General features: G+C 38.6%; 1 protein-coding gene across 3 annotated transcripts; it reads left to right on the top strand.

Annotated features, from left to right (window-relative positions):
- The first annotated feature begins 1,028 nt into the window (after positions 1-1,028).
- LOC121384298 (mucin-5AC-like) lies at positions 1,029-20,076 on the top strand. 3 transcript variants are annotated; one of them, XM_041514619.1, is made up of 12 exons: positions 1,029-1,185; positions 2,549-2,584; positions 3,180-3,256; positions 4,761-4,832; positions 7,323-7,428; positions 9,382-9,470; positions 12,330-12,401; positions 13,910-14,012; positions 15,771-15,908; positions 16,648-16,785; positions 18,858-19,031; positions 19,856-20,076. In XM_041514619.1, the coding sequence occupies exons 5-12, from the start codon at positions 7,413-7,415 to the stop codon at positions 20,032-20,034; spliced, it is 909 nt and encodes a 302-aa protein (XP_041370553.1). In that variant the 5' UTR covers positions 1,029-1,185; positions 2,549-2,584; positions 3,180-3,256; positions 4,761-4,832; positions 7,323-7,412; the 3' UTR covers positions 20,035-20,076. The 3 variants fall into 3 exon arrangements, with proteins under 3 accessions (XP_041370553.1, XP_041370552.1, XP_041370554.1); XM_041514618.1 differs by lacking the exon at positions 4,761-4,832 and having other exon boundaries at positions 3,180-3,264; XM_041514620.1 differs by lacking the exons at positions 1,029-1,185; positions 2,549-2,584; positions 3,180-3,256; positions 4,761-4,832; positions 7,323-7,428 and adding an exon at positions 7,727-7,869.
- The last annotated feature ends 53 nt before the right edge of the window (positions 20,077-20,129 follow it).

The raw sequence follows: 20,129 nt of genomic DNA, 5'->3' as shown, positions 1-20,129 counted from the left end.
TGTTGAATGCACATACTTTCCACATTGTGATATTAAGCAAGAACAAATACTAAAATGTTTTAGACCTACCAGGACAAAATGAAAGATTAAAAAAAAAAAAAAAAAAAAAAAAAAAATGTTAACACGTTTCAATAAGTTCCATGTATGGTTTTCCTTCAGTCTATTATTTAAAGTTGCAATCTCGAGTTAGCCTATTTATTTCTGTGCCATGCTTAGGTGCAATAAATATCTTTATCATGCAACCATTCTTCCTGTGACCCGTTAACCCCTGCAAGATAATTCGAAGTGTTATTATGTCACTAGTACTGTGTGATAACACATTCGTTGAACTTGCTAGCTTGAAGGAAGGAAGGAAAACTCTATTAACGTGCCCATGTCCACTGAAGGTTCAGGCACGTCCATCCTGGTCACGAGTTCTGATTTGCGCCAGATCTCCTGTCCAGGACTGAAATGCTAACTCGATGACCTTAGCGTTGCTATGTGTTATCAAGTCACTAAGAAATTAATTCTGCGCACGACAGTGGGTTAACAGGTTAGTAGGAAATGTGTTCTGCGCATGACGGTTGTTTACTAAATTTTCAGGAAGGTCGTTTCCTCATTTTTAAAACATTCATTTACAGCAATAATTGTTGAACTGCATAAATAAATATAACATTTACACCGTGAAATTTTGAAATTTAAGTGGTCTGAAACGCGATTTCCTCGCATCTAAGTAACAAAATAGCTATATTAACGTATGTTTTTGGTATTGTCATATTGTTTTTGTTATCTTCAAAATTTCATAAACTCTGGTCTCTTCTTTTTTTTAAAGTTAAAGTGGTCATCTCTCCTTCCCATATTAGGCTGGTTTTCCGTTGACTGCGGCTGCCGGTAAATGGGAAGAAATATCGAAACAGTTGTTTCAGTAATATACATTGCTTTGAACAACTGGGCCAATGTGTATCAACAGCCATGGTATGTAATATCTTGCTGCTAATCTGAAAGAGTAGCCCCTGGAGTCGCGGCAGCGAGTTTCCTTTTTCATTGTTTTGTGGTCCATAACCATATTTCTGACGCTATATAAACGTAAATAAAATGTGTTGAGTATATTGTTAAACAAAACATTTCTTTCTTTCTGCAACTGGTGTACTAGTACTAGTGTGTGTATAATCAATTTCAGGTCACGTAAAATCGTCGATGATATTGGTAAGTAATTCCTCTGTCGAAATCAACGAAAACTTGTAGGACCATATAATATAATTTAAAGACTCTTGGGAAATAAGTGCATTTTTGTGTAATTCCACTCTAGTGTATGCTATAGTTAAAAATAAATAATAACTTGACCCCAAAAATAGGGGGGTCCCGGGCCCCTTGGGCCCCCCACTAAATCCGCGCCTGATAACCGTACTCTAATTAAACCATTCTACTGACTACGCCAAACTTCCTTATCGTGCCATGCAATGTTAAATAGAGGAGTGGTACAAGCATAGGCGTCGGCGTGTGTGTGTGTGTGTGTGTGTGTGTGTGTGTGTGTGTGTGTGTCTGTGTGTGGGTGTGTGTGTGGGTGTGTCTGTGTGTGTGTGTGTGGGTGTGTGCTTACGCGCGTGTGTGTGTGTGTGCGTGTGTGTCTGTGTTTGGGTGTGGGTGTGTGTGTGTGTGTCTGTGTGTGTGTGTGTATGTGTATATATATATATACATACATGCATATATATAATATAATATGACCAGTAGGAGTTCAACTGTCCTCAGCTCTATGCTGCATCTAAAATTCTCACGTATACAAGAAGTCTAAATGTATCGGACTTTTTTTCATCTAAAGAAGAGGGGCCCAACTTGTAAACAGCCACAACTCATGGAGCCCCCGTACAAAAAACCTGGATCAGCACATGACATGTACTAACAAATGAATTACTGAAGACGTATCAACTATATTAGTTCTAAAATGTCCCCTGTCTGATGGTATTTTTCACAAGGTGTGTATGCATATGTGTGTCCCCAGTTTGTTAGTAAAAATCCTCAAACACTATTTTATTACAAATTTCATAAAATGAGGCTTCCAAATAATTCCCAACACCAGTCACTTCCCAGAAATGCAAATGGATAAAGAAAAAACGTTCAATTAAAAATGTCCCCAATTTGTATTAAAAAATACCATGTCCCCGGTACGCCCCATTTACATGTGTGTGTGTGTGTGTGTGTGTGTGTGTGTGTGTGTGTGTGTGTGTAAGTGTGTGTGTAAGTGTGTGTGTGTGTGTAAATATTTGTGTGTGTGTGTGTGTGTAAGTGTGTGTGTGTCTGTGTGTGTGTGTATGTGTGTTTGTGTAAGTTATCGTCTGTCAATCAAAACATCGAAAATGTGTATTGACAATGCATGCCACTCGTAAGTGTTTGCAGTACTTTTTAGAATATATATATATATATATATATCATTCAAATTAAGGTTTTTTCTGTGATATTTTTCAATATAGTGTCACTGAACTCGCTAAAGAAAGTAATGGGGGAAAAAAGAAGAAAGGAAAATTAAAATATATATATATATATATATATGATTAACTCGTGTTATTTTCAGTTCTACTTCTGGCTGCATTTCTGCATGGTACAGACGGTAAGTCGACCTACTGTGAACTAGTGTTGAATGGAGTAGTCATCTCTCTGTGTGTCTCTATGTATGTATGTATGTATGTATGTCTCACTGTCTTGTCTCTTTCGCTCGCCAAAAATTAATAATCCAGTTAACGTATTTCACCAACATATTTTGTCTGATAGATTTTGAGAATTATTGTGAAATATGGTACCATGGAAGATAAGACTGCCATCATGTTAGTTTACAAATTTATAAATAAAAGTGTGAAATACGAGTTTTTCAATGGCCAGTGATAATTGCTGACACTAAGGTTTATATATATATATATATATATATATATATATATATATATATATATATATATATATATATATATATATATATATATATATATATATACACTTACAGAGGCACGGAGGGCATGGCTCGTTAAAAGGCACTGTTAATTTTTTTTTTTTAAACTACTGGAATCGATTAAATCTTTCATAGCCGTAGAGAAAAACAATTCAAAAGGTTTTAACAACAAAAACATTTTAAGCCTATGAATGTACATGTAAAACTGTTCAAAGTTTCGTGTTTTTGGTATTGTTATATATATATTTTTTTTTCATATAAGGTTTACGGTGTTTCTCGTGCACTGGTATTGTAAACCCAACAGTTTGTGAAAAGGAAGTTGAATGCGCAGTGGACGAGGTAGGAAAGTACGCAAATACAACTTTATAAAATGTTCTAGTGTATCAACTTAAATCCACCTAATACTTTATTTATTGTAGTTGTTAATTTTTGTGTTGACATTCAAAGTTCGTACCTATTTTACAAGTATACTCACATAAAAAAAAAGAATTACAAATAATAATAAGAATGGAATAACACAAATATAATGGTATTTTAACGTTGCTAGGCCCTTTAAAGTTAGTTACTTTTAGAGACTAAAAGTGAATTGCCGTAACCAGGATTTTAATTATATTCGGGGCCAACCACACTGTCTATTATGGTGCGAAAAGCAAATATTAAAGGTGGATTGAAGAGGTGTGAATGGAGAGATAGCAATCCCCCCCCCCCCCCCCCCCCCGGCTACGTCATTGATGCAGTGTATATTTCAACAATCTAATTAAAATTAGCTCCACTATTACATGTGGATCTAACCTAACACCAGCCAGTTGGAGCTCATGTCCACCAATCAAAACCTTACTTGCAGAATCCTGCCAGTGATTTAAAAATAATTTGAAAACATTCCGAATTATCCTGAGGGTATACGATATGTTTCGTGTGAATTACGAATGCCGTATTTAGACCAGTAGAACTAATTTTAATCGGATTGCTAACAACACTGCGTAGTCTCCAATGTCCAGGTAACATTTCGTCTGTAAATAATAATTTAAATATTGACCAATCACACTTCGCCTTTTATAACGTTATTTGGGAGCATACAAATTCTAAAAATATCGGGCGAGTCTATTTTAGTGGCCGCAGTACAACGAACCATACCAATACGTACGGGGTGGGTTATCAGTCTTCAATTTTACATTAAAAATTATTTATTTATTTATAAAAAAAAACTAACTAAATCAGTCTTCAGTTTTACATTACAAATTATTTATTTTATAAAATAAAACATGTTTTAAGGCATTCGTAATTCACACGAAACATGTCGTATTATCTCAGAATAATTCGGAATGTTTTCAAATCATTTTTAAATCACTGGCAGGATTCTGCAAGTAAGGTTTTGATTGGTGGACATGAGCTCCAACTGGCTGGTGTTAGATCCACATGTAATAGTGGAGCTAATTTTAATTAGATTGATATTCAAGTCACGGGATCCTAGCAGCCTTGCGACCCGCCATGTAAGATATGTTTCATATAATCTGGATTAAGTCATTGTCTTTTTATTAACATTGGGGCGGGATATAGCCCAGTGGTAATGCGCTCACTATGTGCGCGGTCGGTCTGGGATAGAGCTTCACCATGAGCCCATTTCAGTGCATCAAAGGCCGTGGTATGTGCTATCCTGTTTGGGATGGTGCATATAAAAATCCCCTTGCTACTAATGGTAAAATGCAGCGGGTTTTTTTTCTCCAAGACTGTATGTCCAAAATTACCCATGTTTGACATTCAATAGCCGACGAATAATAAACCAATGTGCTCTAGTGGTGTTGGTAAACAAAATAAACTTTGACTTTAACTTTTTTATAAACAGGAATGTTTCGTCGAGAGAATAGTAGGAGACGTCAATAAGGTCTTCTACAATGTAGGATGTCGAAAACTGAAGGTGCGTTCTAAAATGGAAATTATAATTTAAACAGCTGGACACACAGACACAAAACTCGCACACAAAGATAACATATCAGGCCAATGTGGTAGCTAATTGGAAACAGTTTCCAATCACTTGGTATAATCACAGTTGTAGCTGTAGCACTTCATGTTTGTATACTTGTTAACTTAATGCATATTATATATCCTAAAACAATATACTAATACGTTTCTTGTTCGGTTCTGTTTTTGCGTTTCATGACGACAGTCCCGTCATTTTAATTCATTATCGAATGCAACCAGTCTGTCCAGTTATAACATATCGTGCTTTCTTGGCTCTTTCTATATAAGAGACAGACGTCAGTATAGATGCCTTAGTGTAACCCTTCCCTCAGAGCATGGTACTGGGATATGGATTCCACATACAGCCTTTGTTCCATTAATAAAGAACTAGAATTGTCTTAACAATCACCATCGTCATCACATCTCTCGTCATCATCGTCATCGCCGTCGTCATCGTCACCACCACCACCACCAACATCATCATCATCATTCCCATCTCTGTCATCATCACCAATACCATCATCATCGTAGTTATCGACATCATCGTCGTGTCGTCATCATCATCACTACCATCATCATCATTATCACCACCACTACCATCATCATCATCATCATCACAACCATCATCATCAACATCATCACCACCACAACCATCATCAGCACTACCACCACCATCATCATAATCGTCATCATTACCATTATCATCGTCGTCGTCATCATCAGCATCAACATCGTCATCACCATCTCCATCATCATCATCATCATCATTATCAACAACAGCACCACCACCGTCACCATCATCATCATGATAAGCATCATAGAATGTCATCATGATCATTGGCGTCATCACGTATGCAAGTTTCTTGTGAAATATTTCAGGTGTGTGTAAGTTTCTAGTAAAATATTTCATGTGTGCAAGTTTCTAGTGAAATATTTCAGGTGTGTAAGTTTCTAGTAAAATATTTCAGGTGTGTAAGTTTTAGTGACATCTTTCAGGAGTGTAACTTTCAAGTGAAATATTTCAGGTGTGTAAGTTTCTAGTGAAATATTTCAGGTATGTAAGTTTCTAGTAAAATATTTCAGGTGTGTAAGTTTCTAGTGAACTATTTCAGGTGTGTAAGTTGCTAGTGAAATCTTTCAGGTGTTTAAGTTTCTGGTGAACTATTTCAGGTGTGTAAGTTTCTAGTGAAATATTTCAGGTGTGTAAGTTTCTCGTGAAATCTTTCAGGTGTGTAAGTGTCTAGTAAAATAGTTCAGGTGTGTAAGTTTCTCGTAAAATATTTCAGGTGTGTAAGTATCTGGTGAACTATTTCAAGTGTGTAAGTATCTAGTGAAATATTTCAGGTGTGTAAGTATCTGGTGAACTATTTCAGGTGTGTAAGTATCTGGTGAATTATTTCAGGTGTGTAAGTATCTAGTGAAATATTTCAGGTATGTAAGTTTCTCGTGAAATATTTCAGGTGTGTAAGTTTCTAGTGAAATATTTCAGGTGTGTAAGTATCTGGTGAACTATTTCAGGTGTGTAAGTATCTAGTGAAATATTTCAGGTGTGTAAGTATCTAGTGAAATATTTCAGGTGTGTAAGCTTCTAGTGAAATATTTCAGGTGTGTAAGTTTCTAGTAAAATCTTTCAGGTGTGTAAGTATATGGTGAACTATTTCAGGTGTGTAAGTTTCTAGTGAAATATTTCAGGTGTGTAAGTATCTGGTGAACTATTTCAGGTGTGTAAGTATCTAGTGAAATATTTCAGGTATGTAAGTTTCTCGTGAAATATTTCAGGTGTGTAAGTATCTGGTGAAATATTTCAGGTGTGTAAGTATTTAGTGAAATCTTTCAGGTGTGTAAGTATCTAGTGAAATATTTCAGGTGTGTAAGTTTCTAGTGAAATCTTTCAGGTGTGTAAGTTTCTAGTGAAATCTTTCAGGTGTGTAAGTATCTGGTGAAATATTTCAGGTGTGTAAGTTTCTAGTGAAACATTTCAGGTGTGTAAGTATCTGGTGAACTATTTCAGGTGTGTAAGTATCTGGTGAATTATTTCAGGTGTGTAAGTATCTAGTGAAATATTTCAGGTATGTAAGTTTCTCGTGAAATATTTCAGGTGTGTAAGTTTCTAGTGAAATATTTCAGGTGTGTAAGTATCTGGTGAACTATTTCAGGTGTGTAAATTTCTAGTGAAATATTTCAGGTGTGTAAGTATCTGGTGAACTATTTCAGGTGTGTAAGTTTCTAGTGAAATATTTCAGGTATGTAAGTTTCTAGTGAAATATTTCAGGTGTGTAAGTATCTGGTGAAATATTTCAGGTGTGTAAGTATCTAGTGAAATCTTTCAGGTGTGTAAGTATCTAGTGAAATATTTCAGGTGTGTAAGCTTCTAGTGAAATATTTCAGGTGTGTATGTTTCTAGTAAAATCTTTCAGGTGTGTAAGTTTCTCGTGAAATATTTCAGGTGTGTAAGTTTTTAGCTCTAGTGCATCCTAAACGGGCCAACCTTGCCATCTGCCAGGAATGCTGCGGACAAAACCTCTGCAACAAACATATGTGTGTTAAAAACGGTATGTCGCTTTTAGTTTAAGTATAAACTATATACGTAAAAAGTTGTTAGTGACTGAAGAATATACATCGAAGGATTGTCTATTATTTCTTTTACGTTCATCGGGGTATGAAAAACAATCATCCGCTAACTGTATGAATCGGCAAAGCCGTTCTCAGATACGTTTGCGGATGATTTTGTTTGTTCATACCTAGATGAGCGTAAAAGAAATAACACACAAAACATATAATTAAATTTGAATCATACTTGCTAATAATAACATTAAACGTTCACATTTTATTTTGAATTATTTTTGGTCCATAAACAATAACGCTTAATAACTTTGAATAAGATAATTGGCCTATATCAGAAATGACGTTACCTGATGACGAAGTTTTTTCGTTCATGGAGAAATGAACAAACTCACGTTGCTACGTCTGTACCAACGGGATGACGTTATGTGGTAATGAATATAACGGACATTTAATTATATATGTACAACATCTTAATGATGGAAATTAAAGTGACACTGATTTTCTGATAAATGTTTTCACGAATAATTACCTTTATTTAAAAACGGGTTAAAATGGCCTGGGTTTTTTTTTAGATAACACCACATCCAAATATATCAATGGAATGTTTCATGTTTAGTTTAGTTCCCCTTTATGGCACGAATAATTCAAATGTCGTGGGGTTCGTCCAAGGATTAACTGTACATTATCTTGTCTTTGTGGTGTTTCCGGGATGGATGTAGCTGCGTGGTAGAACGCAGGCCTGGAGTGTAATAGGTCACAGGATCGAGCGCCCTCTACGAATTTAGGTTTTCCTAACAACTTGTATATCAAACGCCGTGTTCTATCTATAGGAAAGTGCATAAACATCGTTTGCTGCTTTATTGTAAGGAGTAGGCTATATTTAGGTAGCTCTCTCTCTCTCTCTCTCTCTCTCACTCTCCTCCTTCTTTCGCTCATCTCTCTCGTCCTCTCTCGCTCTCTCTCTCTCTCCTCTCCCCCTCTGTCTCGTCTCCTCTCCTTCCCTCTCTCTCTCTTCTCCTCTCTCTCTCTCTCTCCCTCTCTTCTCTATCCTCGTATCCCCTTTCGCTCCTGTCTCCCTGTCCTCCTCTTTCTCTCTCCATCTCTCTCTCCTCTCTCTCTCTTCTTCTCTCTCTCTCCTCTCTCTCTCTCTCTTTCTCCCTCTCTCTCTCCTGTCTTCTCTCTCTCCCTCCTCTCTCTCTCTCGGTCCCTCTCTTCCCTTTTTCTCCTCTCAATCTCTCTTCCTTCTCTCCTCGTCTCTCTCTCCTCTCCTCTCTCTTTCTCTCTCCCTCCTCTGTCGGTTCTCTCTCTCTCTCCTCTCTCTCTCCCTTCTCTCTCTTTCCTTTTCCCATCCTCACGCATCCTCTCCCCTCTCCTCTCTCACTCTCTCTCTGTCATGTCTCTCTCTCCTCTCCTCTCCCTCCTCCTCTCTTCTCTTCCTCTCTGTCTCTCTTCTCTCTCGCTCTCATCCTCGCTCCCTCTTCTGCCTCAACTCTCCCATCTCTGCCTCCATCTCCTCCCCTCTCTCTCCCTCACTCCTCTCCCCTCTCCTCGCCTCTCTCCCTCGACTGCCCCGTCCCCTCACCTCTCTCTCCTCCTCCTCTCTCTCTCCCCCTCTCTCTCCATCTCTCTCCTCTCCCCTCTCACTCCCTCTCCTCTCCTCCTCTCTCTCTCTCTCCCCTGTGTGTGTGTGTGTGTATATATAAAGATAGATACATCAGATACATAGATACAGACATACATACATAGACAGACAAACAGATAGACAGATATACTTTCTCTCTCTCACACACACACACACACACACACACACACACACACACACACACACACACACACACACACACACACACGCGCGCGCGCGCGCGCGTCAAAATAACCATATGTGAGACGACACCAACTAGCCGTAGTTTAAAATGAGTTGAGGTGTGTTGTGTTTTCAGGGAGCAGCAGTCAAATTCAGTGTTATCAGTGTGATGGGGTCCAAACACCCGGTGACTGTCACAAGCGAGTCACCTGCCAACACAACGAGGTATGTTTGTAGATCAGTCTCAGTGTTAATATTATATTGACTAGGTCGAAGTGTTTCCTTGAGCGTAATAGAGAGAGAGAGAGAGAGAGAGAGAGAGAGAGAGAGAGAGAGAGAGAGAGAGAGAGAGAGAGAGAGAGAGAGAGAGAGAGAGAGAGAGAGAGAGAGAGACACAGAGAGAGAGACAGACACAGAGAGAGACAAACAGACTGACAGAGACAGACGTGCAGACAGAGAAAAACAGAGAGAAAGAGAGACAGACATAGAGAGATACAGACAGAGAAACAGAAAAAACAGAGAGAGAGAGAGAGAGAGAAGAGAGAGAGAGAGAGAGGAGAGAGAGAGAGAGACAGACAGACAGACAGACAGACAGAGAGAGACAGACATACAGAGAGAGACGGGGGAGGAAAGTCACTGCCGCCACATACCATACTCCGATCGATAAAGCAGCATATATTATTAGCCTCTCTGCAATTTAATAATTTTTAAACATATTAATACAAAACTGTTAACTACTGCCTTTCAAGGGTTGGACAGTACATATTCTTAATTATGGTTAACAGGGCCTTAAATTTTGAGCATGTCCGGCTGACCGAGCGGTTGAAGCCCCGGGGTTTAATTCACTAAACTATCGTAACTTTGCGATCTCACAGTGAGATATAAAAAGACCCGTATCATGTTACCAAAGAGAGCCTAAGAAAGTTTATATTTATTTCTGAATTAGTGGGGCGGGATGTAACCCAGTGGTAAAGGGCGGTTGGTTTGGGATCTATCTCGTCGGTGGGCCCATTGGGCTATTTCTCGTTCGAACCAACGCACCACGACTGGTATATCAAAGTCCGTGGTATGTGTTATCCTGTCTCTGAGATGATGCATATAAAAATCCCTTGCTACTAATGAAAACATGTGCCAGGTTTCCTCTCTTCCTCTTTTATAACTTACCAAATGTTTGACATCCAATATCCGATGATTATTAAATCAATGTGCTCCAGTATTGTCGTTAAACAAAATTTAGCTATAACTTTATGTGAATTATGTCACTGGATTATCAAACGCTATGCGAGTTTGTGAAGTAGGTTCGAATCCTGTCAAGTGACGCTGTGTTTTTAATTAGTATTGTTGTTAAACCATCGGCTTTGGGGTTGGTCATTACCGCTTTACCAACAGTTTATTGGTGATATGAAAGGCCACTACATGGACCTTTCACTCACTAACACTGTCCTAGATTGAGATAGTTGAAGTATGTGCCCAGGACACTGTGCTTGAACCTTAATATAAACACGGAAAATATATATATTTAAAATTGTACGTAGAACGTTCCTCTAAGGTGTGACAGGTAGTAAGTTCGATCTCTCTCCATGGAAACCTAATGTTATTTCCATCAATTATAAGTGATTAGTGATCCACGACTGCCTGCATGGTATCGCCTGGTCAGTGTGTGTGTCGTTGATTTATTTGTTATCAATATGGATTAAGGAATGTAACTTTTTAAATGTCAATAATATATAAAATACTGAAACTTAAGATTGATCATAATTACAGCTTTGTCTTGTTTCTGTGTAGCTTTCTTTAATTTTTGGTAATCAAGTGCAACACTACTACTATACTGAGAGGCATAAATAACGCAATGGGTAAATCTCTGAATAATCTCTTACAGAAATGTCAAATCACATATATTAAGTATGCGGACAAATAACATATTGGTAACAATTGTAAGTGAAAGAGGATTTTGTTCAAATCAGAAAAAAAGGAATAAAATGAGTTTTCAGCAAAAAGCATAACGGGTGTGTTTATTACAACAACATAGCATTGCATATGAAAATCGTTTTGCATGTGCTTTACCTGCTCTCGTCTCCCTATAAAAGCAACCATTTTTTGTGTTTTTCGTCTTTTTTAATATGCCATGGTAAGTAATGTTAAACAATTGCTGTTTTATTGCAAAAAAACAACAACAGTTTTGTTTTTTGTTAAAAACCACATTTTTTTTTTTTAAACCCGATTTGAACAATATCTTCTTTCAGTTACAGTTATTACCAATATGTCATTTGTCTGCATGTCTAATATTGATGACATAATATTTCTATAAGAAAATATCAGCGAAATACCCATTGCGTTATTTATGGTCCTCAGTATATTAGCGTTCTATTCAAACTCTAGTCGATTTTACAAGCACAATGTTCGAACTATCCGCTATGTCAAGAATATACAGGCGCGTGTGTAGGGAATTGTGCAGGGGGTGTCTATACTGTTATAGTAAAGGGTCCGACCCCCACAATCCACCACCTGCAAACGCGCCTGATATATTTATAATTCGATGCATCTATATGCAATTATATTTCTACAATTATTACATGATGCCTTACAGAAACTGAAAACCAGTTGAGGGAAGGGAACGTTTCAGTGTGTTTTAAAATAATTCTTCTTCTTTTTTAACAACAGTAAAAACAAATCCATAAAAACCCTTAATATCAAAAATCTCGTTTTACGATATTCAAGATAACGGAACTTTTCTTATAAATAAAGAACCCTAATACTAGTGAATATTAGATACTTTCACAGGCCCTTAAGAACGATATCTGGAGGGGGGGGGGGGGGGTACACAATCCCTAGTGATCGAGTGGGCTATGTCTCTAATGTGGGACACAAGCCACATTTGTAGCTTTATTTATATAGAGTAAGACACCTCCCGACTTCCCCCCCCCCCCCCACCACCACCACCACCCCACACACACACACACTGATTCCTACGGGCCTGTTTCAAGACCTCCGAGCAGCCTTGTTGACATTAGCAATACGTTATACATGGTAGGAAAGTCGTAAACTTAAGAAATGATAATTGTCACTAATGATGTATTATTTCAGATTTGTTCTTCCATCGAGTACCTAACTGATTTCCTCGAGGTGAAGTACCGCCTTGGCTGCGAGTCTAGGACGGTAAATTACAACGCAGCTTTTTAATTTAGTTCACAAATCTGAGGAGGAAAACACAACAAACAAACAAAATATTTTTACCTGTTCATTTTGAGAAACGACTATTTTACCCAATTTTAAACAATAATAATAATCATCATTGTAATTATAAACACAGGATTGATTGATTGGTTTACTATCTCACTCGCTCATTTCACTCATTCCTTCATTCATAAATTCTTTATTTATTTATGTATTTATTTATTTGTATATGTATGTATGTATGTATATATGTATATAGGTATGTATTGATGTATGAATATCTATATATTGTATGTATGTCGAGGTTGACGATTACATACATAGATATTAACGCACTGGCGCAGGGGATAATTAAATCCTTTCTGGCTTCACAAATTGTTCTATGCCGTTGCTGGGACTTGAACCTATGGCACCGAATCTCCCGCAAATTGCAGACTTGCCATGATACCTTCTGAGCTATTGAGGCATCCATAAAAAGGATGCTCTTTAACTCAACTATATGCATGGGATCTACAAGTTACGTGGTCGATCCCGCTTACGTGCATGTATGTATGTATATGTGCGTGCGTGTATGTGTGTGTATGGTACGGTATGTATGTATGTATGTAGGCCTATGTTTGTATTGGTGTATGAATATCTATATATTGTATATATGTCGAGGTTGACTGTTACATACATAGATATTATCGCATTGGCGCAGTGGATAATTAAATCCTTTCTGGCCTCACAAATTGTCCCATGCCGTTGCTGGGACTCGAACCTATGGCACCGAATCGCCCGCAATTTGTAGACTTGCCACAATACCTTTTGAGCTACTGAGGCATCCATGAAAAGGATGCTCTTTAACTCAACCATATGTATGGGGCCTACAAGTTACGCGGTCGATCCCGCTTACGTGCATGACACAGTGGGCAGACCTGGCACTGGCTAGTATGTATTGGTGTATGAATATCTATATTATATTGTATACATGTCGAGGTTGACTGTTACATACATAGATATTATCGCACTGGCTCAGGGGATAATTAAATCCTTTCTGGCCTCACAAATTGTCCCATGCTGGGACTCGAACCTATGGCACCGAATCGCAAGCAATTTGCAGACTTGCCATGATACCTTTTGAGCTATTGAGGCATCCATAAAAAGGATGCTCTTTAACTCAACTGTATGTATGTATGTATGTATTTGTGTGTGTGTGTGTGTGTGTGTGTGTGTGTGTGTGTGTGTGTGTGTGTGTGTGTGTACATATGTATGTATGTATGTATGTATGTATGCATGTATACACGGAACAAATAATTAAGAACGTCCTGAAATAATAAATGACACTGATTTACCCATTGATAGAAATGCAAGTTTTATTTGATTTATCCCTAGAAAGGTTTTCCATTTAAATGATGTTCTGGTAGCTCTAGAGGCTGCATTGCATCTGTACATCTGTCTGTCTGTCTGTATGTGAGTTCATCTGTCTGTATGTGTGTATTGTGTTTTAGCGGTGTACTCTGCTGAACATCAACAAGACGAGGAGAGTGATTCCCTTCTGTAGCCAGTGCTGTCCGCTCAGTGGATGCAACCGCCATCTCTGTGACTACTCCGGTAACTGTTTCTCTCGTGTCATCTTCACAAGCCAACGTACCATTCCGTATGGCTTGTAACACAGCATGTCGTAATGCAGCATGCTGTACGGAGTGCTACCGTGGCTTGTGAAGATGGTCTCAAGTATTCTTCACATGGCTGTAGCCCCATGGTAGAGCGCTCGCTTGAGATGCGATGAGTCGCAGGATCTATTCCTCTAGAAGGACTCGGGTTTTCGCTCTCCAAGCCATTATACCAAGACTGGTATATTAAAGGTCGTGGTATGTACTGCCCTTCCTATACTGTCCTTCCTATACTGCCCTTCCTATGAGAAAGTATATGTAAAAGATCCATTGCTGGTTTACGGTAGAAATAACATGTGGCGATAGAAGATTTCCTTTTTCTCAACTAACAGTTGATATGACCATAAATCAGACACCAAACAGCCGTAGTTTAACTTTCCTCAAGTGGTATGGGTCTTAGGATCGATTCCCATACTGCAACCTTGAACTATCTCCCAACATCTGGATACCCTACGCCTCGTATATTACAGACCAAGAATCGCAATAACTATGTTACTTTGAATTGCCTTTTATAATAAACACATTATAAATTATGTTTTACTTAGAAGTTAGCACAATGTGCTTCTAAATATTTTAGAATTTTAAATGTTTGCAATGTCTCGTAGTCCGTTTGCCGGATGCTGTACCTTTTAACCTGTGTACATACTAAGTATACACATATATTTACATGTATATTCTATGATTTTATGAACAGCATGTGATACTATAATATTTCTTCTTCTTCTTCTTCTTTTTCTTCTTCTTCTTCTATGTTCCACTCTGTAGTTTAATCTGTGCTGGGTCTCAGTGAATAAACATCCCTTTCTTACTGTTCTACCGTTTCATATGTATGTCTGTAAGGGATATATGTTTTGTGACATTTGATAATTATAAGGCCAGGCATTTTTAATTTTATGTTTTACGGGCTCATTTTTACACAAAATAATTTCAGGAATCGGAATAAAAATATGTGTGTTGAAATCATTTATACTCCCAATGTAATATAACATGTTATTTATTTTACATTGCATTCTTCTAGTGAAAATAGTGTTCAATGAATGCAACTATGTTTAACATTTTATTGATAAATTGATAGTAACTGCAGCAATAAAGTATGGCACTTTGTGTGATTTATTTGTATTCTATATCGAGAAAATGCATGTCTGCGAGACCATAAAACATAGAATAAAAAACCTTTCTGACACATTGTTACGATCATTTCCATAGGTTGACCGTTGTTTGATCAATCTGACACATTGTTACGATTATTCCCATAGGTTGACCGTTGTTTGATCAATCTGACACATTGTTACGATCATTTCCATAGGTTGACCGTTGTTTGATCAATCTGAGACATTGTTACGATCATTCCCATAGGTTGACCGTTGTTTGATCAATCTGATACATTGTTACGATCATTCCCATAGGTTGGCCGTTGTTTGATCAATCTGATACATTGTTACGATCATTCCCATAGGTTGGCCGTTGTTTGATCAATCTGATACATTGTTACGATCATTCCCATAGGTTGACCGTTGTTTGATCAATCTGATACATTGTTACGATCATTCCCATAGGTTGACCGTTGTTTGATCAATCTGATACATTGTTATGATCATTTTCATCGGTTGTCCGTTGTTTGATCAATCTGACACATTGTTACGACCATTCCCAAAGGTTGTCTGTTGTTTGTTTTTAAATGATTGTTCCACTACAGTGCCATCCGCCAGTGAAACGACCACCGTCAAAGTGACAACGTCATCAGCAGTGACCTCAGCACACACACAAACCACCACGAAGACTGCGAAGTCAACAGTCACACCGCCGGCGTCATCACAACCACTCCCCACTATAGGTCAGTATGGTTCATAATGGTTTCCTTTGTTTTTGGTTTCATTTTGGTTGGTTTTTTGTTTTTATTTTGGAGGGGTTTGGTGTTTTAGATGGAGTGTTGTTGTTGTTGGGAGTTTTTAATGATGTGATTTGAGTGTTAGCGGGTTGGTGAGGAGGAGATGTTTTTTTCAATATGTTTTTTAAGGCCGAAAAAAGAATGTGTGTTTGCTGGAACCCGACCTTACCTAGAAAAAAAGGACTGACCCTAAAGATTTGCCAAAATAACGTCATCTGTTTTTATCGAGGACACACAACCAGAACTATGTGCAAGGTCATGGTTTTCAGTAGAACAAACAAACAAACAAACAAAAATCTTGTAAAAGTTATATAACTTTCGATCATTGCTATTACGTGTGTACCCTCCTCAAAAAGAAATACCACTACCACCACCACCACCCATTAAAAAACAAAAACAGAAAACAATAAGAACCACAAAACAAAACAAAACAAAACAAAAGCAACAAAACAACAAAATAAAACACAAGACAAGGTAACGCAACGCAACGCAACGCAACGCAACGCAACACAAAATAACACAAAACCACTTTGTAACGTTACCATAACCAGTTCTGTAGGCGCGTGTGCAGGACGGTTAGGAGGGGGCCTAGACTGTGGCGACAGACGTTTGTGGGGCCTCTATATATTTACCACACCAGTAACACCACACTCTCACTCACTAAATAACCCGTCTACATCCACAGCGACGTCGTCCACGACATCCACGTGTGAAGACTCACCCCACGTCGATTGCCAGGACTTCATGAACGAACACGGAAATATATGCAACCCCATCAGACTGGCTACTACAATGTACTGTCCGCGGTCTTGTGGACTTTGTGGTAAGTAAAATGGCGTGCATACATCCACCCATGCATCCAGCTTCCTATCAATACATCCATCAATGCATACATCAATCCATGCATCCAGCTGTCTATCAATCCATCCACCAATGCATACATCAACCCATGCATACAGCTGTCTATCAATCCATCCATCAATGCATACATTCACCCATGCATCCAGCTATCTATCAATACATCCATCAATGCATACATCAACCCATGCATCCAGCTATCTATCAATACATCCATCAATGCATACATCAACCCATGCATCCAGCTGTCTATCAATACATCCATCAATGCATACATTCACCCATGCATCCAGCTATGTATCAATATATCCATCAATGCATACATCAACCCATGCATCCAGCTGTCTATCAATACATCCATCAATGCATACATTCACCCATGCATCCAGCTATCTATCAATACATCCATCAATGCATACATCAACCCATGCATCCAGCTGTCTATCAATACATCCATCAATGCATACATCAACCCATGCATCCAGCTGTCTATCAATACATCCATCAATGCATACATTCACCCATGCATCCAGCTATCTATCAATACATCCATCAATGCATACATTCACCCATGCATCCAGCTATCTATCAATACATCCATAAATGCATCCATCCATCCATGCATCCAGCTATCTATCAATCCATCCATCAGTGCATCCATCCATCCATCCATGCATCCAGCTATCCATCAATCCATCCATCAGTATATCCATCCATCCATGCATTCAGCTATCCATCAATCCATCCATCAATGCATCCAGCTATCCATCATTCCATCCATCAGTGCATCCATCCATCCATGCATCCAGCTATCCATCCATCTATCCATCAGTGCAGTCAGTCAATCAGTGAAGCAATCCATCCCATCTATCCATCAGTGCAGTCAGTCAATCAGTGAAGCAATCCATCCCATCTATCCATCAGTGCAGTCAGTCAATCAGTGAAGCAATCCATCCCATCTATCCATCAGTGCAGTCAGTCAATCAGTGAAGCAATCCATCCCATCTATCCATCCTATCTCTCTCTATACAATTACGTCTCGCCATACTGTAACAACATTTACCAATGCAAAATACAATCACTGGCGTATATTTTCCTGTCGCTCAATAAACTCATGGCTATGAGTGTAATGGCAGGAACACAGCGACAGCTTTAATAAACTCATGGCTATGAGTGTAATGGCAGGAACACAGCGACAGCTTTAATAAACTCATGGCTATGAGTGTAATGTCAGGAACACAGCGACAGCTTTAATAAACTCATGGCTATGAGTGTAATTGCAGGAACACAGCGACAGCTTTAATAAACTCATGGCTATGAGTGTAATGTCAGGAACACAGCGACAGCTTTAATAAACTCATGGCTATGAGTGTAATGTCAGGAACACAGCGACAGCTTTAATAAACTCATGTGGTGTCGCTTTTAAAAGATTGTGTTCGTTCAAACAGCGCACCAGTCTGTTGCCTGTCTTTTCAAAAATACTTTTGTAACACGAATCAACAAGACAGCGGTCCGCTACTCGGGTTTTAAAATGGAGAGAAATACATCATTCGAGTGACCGAAAGGAAGAAAATGATTTATTTAACGACGCACTCAACACATTTAATTACGGTTATATGGCGTCGGAGACCGAAATAAAAAGTATAGCCAAACGATATCGAATGATAGCTTTTGACAGTAAACAAAAATAATAATAATAAAAAAAATAAATAATAATAACAATAAAACAAACAAACAAACAAACAAAAACAGACAAAAAACTTTAACAACGAAAAACAAACAAACAAACAAAAAGAAAACAACAAACAAACAAAACAAAAACAAAATAACCCCAAACAAACACAACACCATCACCATCACCACCACCATCTACAACAACTACTGTTTCTGGTCTATTCTCAATGGATAAATATTAAAATAAATATACAACATTGCAGCTTTTAGGTTTTTCTTTTCATAAATGTTTAAACAGATTTACAAACAGATGAGCAGTTCATGGTGTTGTAAAGTGTAGCATGGTTTAACCTAACTTCGCAGGGACCACAAGCTCGGTGAATACAACAGCATCAACCCCGTCAGTTAGCACAACATCAGCTCCGTGTTTCGATGACGACGACGTCGATTGTCACGCGCTGAATGACATCCTAGACATCTGCAACCCCGTCACAGAGCAAACCAGGACAATGTGTCCACGATTCTGTGGAATTTGTGGTGATCAACTGTCATAAATATAGTGCAAAATTTCGTTTGTTTTCTTCGCAACTGATCAAACCGTCTCTTTTTCTTTTTCTCTGTCTCTATCTTTGTCTCTATCGTTGTCTCTCTGTGTGTGTCTCTCTATTTTTTTCCTTGTGCGTGTGTGAGAGAGAGAGCGAGAGAGTGTGTGTGTGTGAGAGAGAGAGAGAGAGAGAGAGAGAGAGAGAGAGAGAGAGAGAGAGGAGGGAGGGAGAGAGAGAGAGTGAGAGAAAGGGGAGACAAACAGATCTAGTGAACCTTTACGACATAGCTGTGAATTATGTCCATCGAGAACGAACGAATCAGTCGGTCAACATTCCACTGCATGTCTCTCTGCCTCTGTATGTTTCTCCTTCTCCTTCAGCCTCTCCGTATATCTCTCTCGCTAGCTCTCATCCACTTTTTCATTATCGCTAGCTATATATGTTTTTCAGTCTTTCTCTCTTCGTCGCAGTCTCTGTCTATCCCCACATCTTCTCTCCCCTCTCTCTCTGCCTCTCTCTCTCTCTCCCCGGTCACTCGCTCTCATTATCTCTCTCTCATTCTATCTTTCTCTCTGTCCATCTCCATCTTTCTGTCTTTTTCTCTTTCTTTCCCTCTTCCGCTCTCTATCTTCTTTCTCTCCCTCTCTCATTCATTCTCTCTCTCTCTCTCTCTCTCTCTCTCTCTCTCTCTCTCTCTCTCTCTCTCTCTCTCTCTCTCTCTCTCTCTCTCTCTCTGACTCACCCCTGCCTCTTTTCTTCTCTTGTCATAGCTTAGCTCGTGCGTAATATGTACGATATACTAGTATTCACTTACAGATATCACATACTCTATTAACACCATCACGACAACGTCTGGTCCCTGTCTCGACTCCCATTTGGTCAACTGTACATCGCTCAATCAAATTCAAAACATCTGCAGTCCTGTCACAGAAATGAGTACAACATGGTGCCCTCAGTTTTGTGGACTCTGTGGTGAGAATATAATTATAACCTAGGGTATTATCGTGTGTTCTAGCCACTTAAGGTTCAAACACGTTCGCAAGGCAGTATAATTATAGTGAATAAACGTTAAGGTTACATTATATGTGTT

The sequence above is a fragment of the Gigantopelta aegis genome, chromosome 10 (genome assembly GCF_016097555.1).
Source record: "Gigantopelta aegis isolate Gae_Host chromosome 10, Gae_host_genome, whole genome shotgun sequence".
NCBI lineage: Eukaryota > Metazoa > Mollusca > Gastropoda > Neomphalida > Peltospiridae > Gigantopelta > Gigantopelta aegis.
The sequence above is the reverse complement of the archived record's forward strand: the minus strand, read 5'-3'. Positions and strand labels throughout refer to the sequence as shown.

Excerpts from the sequence above, each read along its gene's own strand:
- LOC121384298 (XM_041514618.1), top strand. The coding sequence starts at position 3,241 with ATGCGCAGTGGACGAGGTAGGAAA. Across the intron at positions 7,429-9,381 it reads ACATATGTGTGTTAAAAACG|GGAGCAGCAGTCAAATTCAG; the intron begins GTATGTCGCTTT and ends TTGTGTTTTCAG. Across the intron at positions 14,013-15,770 it reads CCATCTCTGTGACTACTCCG|TGCCATCCGCCAGTGAAACG; the intron begins GTAACTGTTTCT and ends GTTCCACTACAG.